Source organism: Tupaia chinensis, unplaced genomic scaffold (genome assembly GCF_000334495.1).
Source record: "Tupaia chinensis unplaced genomic scaffold, TupChi_1.0 Scaffold140508_1, whole genome shotgun sequence".
Taxonomy (NCBI): Eukaryota; Metazoa; Chordata; class Mammalia; order Scandentia; family Tupaiidae; genus Tupaia; species Tupaia belangeri.
The window spans coordinates 189,218-191,543 of NW_006200383.1; the positions used below are offsets into that span (position 1 = coordinate 189,218).

The window sequence follows — 2,326 nt, forward strand, 5'->3', positions numbered from 1 at the left end:
GAGAGCGGAAAGCTTCAGAAAGCCATTTTTATGAAGGTTTTAATTTAATTTAAATGAAGGAGCCATCATTGCCTAATCACCTGGTATAGGCTTCACCTCTTAAAACTTTCACATTGGCAACATCTGGAATTTGGAGGCCACACATTCAAACCACAGCAACAAGTAACCAGGCCCAGACTATAAGGAGAAGTGCTGCATTCTTCAAGTGTTAACAGTACAAGTTACCACTGCCAAATTACTGTTTGACATGCTTAAATGGAGCATGTGTGCTGGAAAATGGCAATTACTCAAAACCAAAGCCACAAGTAGAATCCAGGTCAGAGGGAAGCAAAAGGGCCCACTGGACTAGACTTTTTACCAAATACATTATTTTTCTCTTTATTCTGGCCTTTGTCCTCCTCCTTAGTTTTGATAAACCATGACAGAGGGTAATAATTGCTTCAATCCCAATGGAATTGGAAGTACATGAAAAACAAAGGATTTCTGTCTGCTTTTGACTATTGGAAAATAAGGGAAGAGGAAAGTAAAATATTTCCCCACTGGTCTTTTAGCATGTCTTAAGTGTCATTTTATAAGGCAAAATAAAAATTAATGTTGCTGTTATAAGCACATCAAAAGTCTGACCTTATTTGCCATCTTTTGTTATATAATTTCTTTCCTTTCTCTAAATCAGATCCAATCTTCAACTATAAAGATTATGCACTAATATTGTTTGAGAGGTAAATTGCAGATTCTGAAAGTAAACTGTTCTTCAATGGCTTATAAGGGCACAACCATTTGAATATGTGAACAGTTGTAGATAAGAGCTTTGAGGGGCCTCATTCTTTAGGATATCCAAACTTTTTTTTTTTTTTTTTTTTGGAGAGGTTTTTGGTATAGGGCTCCTGTGCTCGCCAGAAAGACAGAAAGCAAGAAATCATCCCCCAGGGGGGACGGCCACCCCACAATCTCTTCTCTTCCATTCTCCTCAAGATCTTGGGCACACATGCACACACACCCAGCGTGAGTTTAAGCTGCCGGGTCCAGGACTCGAACTATGGCTGACTACATGGGAGTACAGCGACATAGCCATTATGCTAACTGCAGGTCCCAGGATATCCAAACTCTTTAACAGAGGTATACAACCTCATTTCCTTTTACAATATCTACAGCAATGTTTTCGTTCACTGTGGTTCCTTAATAAACATTTGCTGAACGGAATAGAGATAATACATAACAATGCTAACACATGAACTTCGGTTGTCTTTGTTTCAAACTTCACATCACCACATTTTCATTACCCCCAATGCCAGTAGCTAGCTAGGCATGTTTTATTACTTGGAAAAGTGGCTATGTATATTCTGCTACCATGGTAATTTTCCTTCTGCAATGACTGTGATTAAAGGGCAGAAACTATTAAATCACACCGTGCTTCACCAAATGTAACTAATATAACTAATTTAACAGCAACTTGAATTTTTAAAGCTATCCCTTTTTAGTTGGGCTGATTAGAATTATTTTGGTAAACAATTAAATTGTGGTAAACAATTCACTACAGCAGAGAGGAGCTATAACTAAAGCATCCTAAATAGGCCTCTCAAAGTCTGGCTTTCTTCACTGTTCTCCCACTTTGGCATGGCAAGGTGGAACGCGAAGAAGGCTGCAGTACATTTTCTCATCAGTGCTGATTCAAGAGGGAGAAGTGCTCAAGACAGGTTTATCTTTCCTGAGGGGGAATAGTAACAAGGAAAGAACAAAAGCTAGAGTATAGCGTCTGCCTGAAAGAATCCTGTTATTTGAAAAAAGCTTAAAATGTGCTATGAAAAAAAGTCTTAACTGCACCTGCCAGGCGTTCTGCCCACACTAACTAGCAGGACCACGCCCGTGCGGGCCACTTTCAGAAGAGCTGCAGGCGGTTGCGCCACTCTGCTGCAGCACCGGAGGAAACCAGCGTTGCGAGACAAGGCACGTACCGGATGGCGCAAGACCGCTGGGCAGGGAGAGCGGCTGTGGAAAGTTTACCCCGCGCTCCAGCGCCCACCCCGAGACCCGGGCAGGAGAGCCCCTACTCCGGAAGTCGCTCAACCCAGATACTCAAGTCGGCCCAGGCCCCGCCCACCACGGTTCCGCCCCCTGGAGCGAAGGCGGGGCCGGCGCGCGCGGGCCCAGGGCGGCGGGAGCGGAGTGCGCTCCTGGAGGCGCGCTGCGGGCGGAGGGGGTGGGGTGGTACCTGCGCTGGAAGTCCGGGGCGAAAGGCTTGAGGTACGGGTCTATCTCCAGCAGCCGGGCCAGTTCAGGCACGTCCGCCAGGGCAGCAGCCAGCGCTGCCTCGGAGCCCTCGGCCTGA

General features: G+C 45.4%; 1 protein-coding gene across 1 annotated transcript in view; it reads right to left on the bottom strand.

The window, feature by feature from the left end:
• LOC102498438 (1,4-alpha-glucan-branching enzyme) overlaps nt 1-2,326 on the bottom strand; it is a 162,657-nt gene that overhangs the window by 159,883 nt on the left and 448 nt on the right. Inside the window, exon 2 of the mRNA XM_014593390.2 lies at nt 2,210-2,322. Coding sequence (XP_014448876.1) covers nt 2,210-2,322 — 113 coding nt within the window. The remainder of the gene's footprint in view (nt 1-2,209; nt 2,323-2,326) is intronic.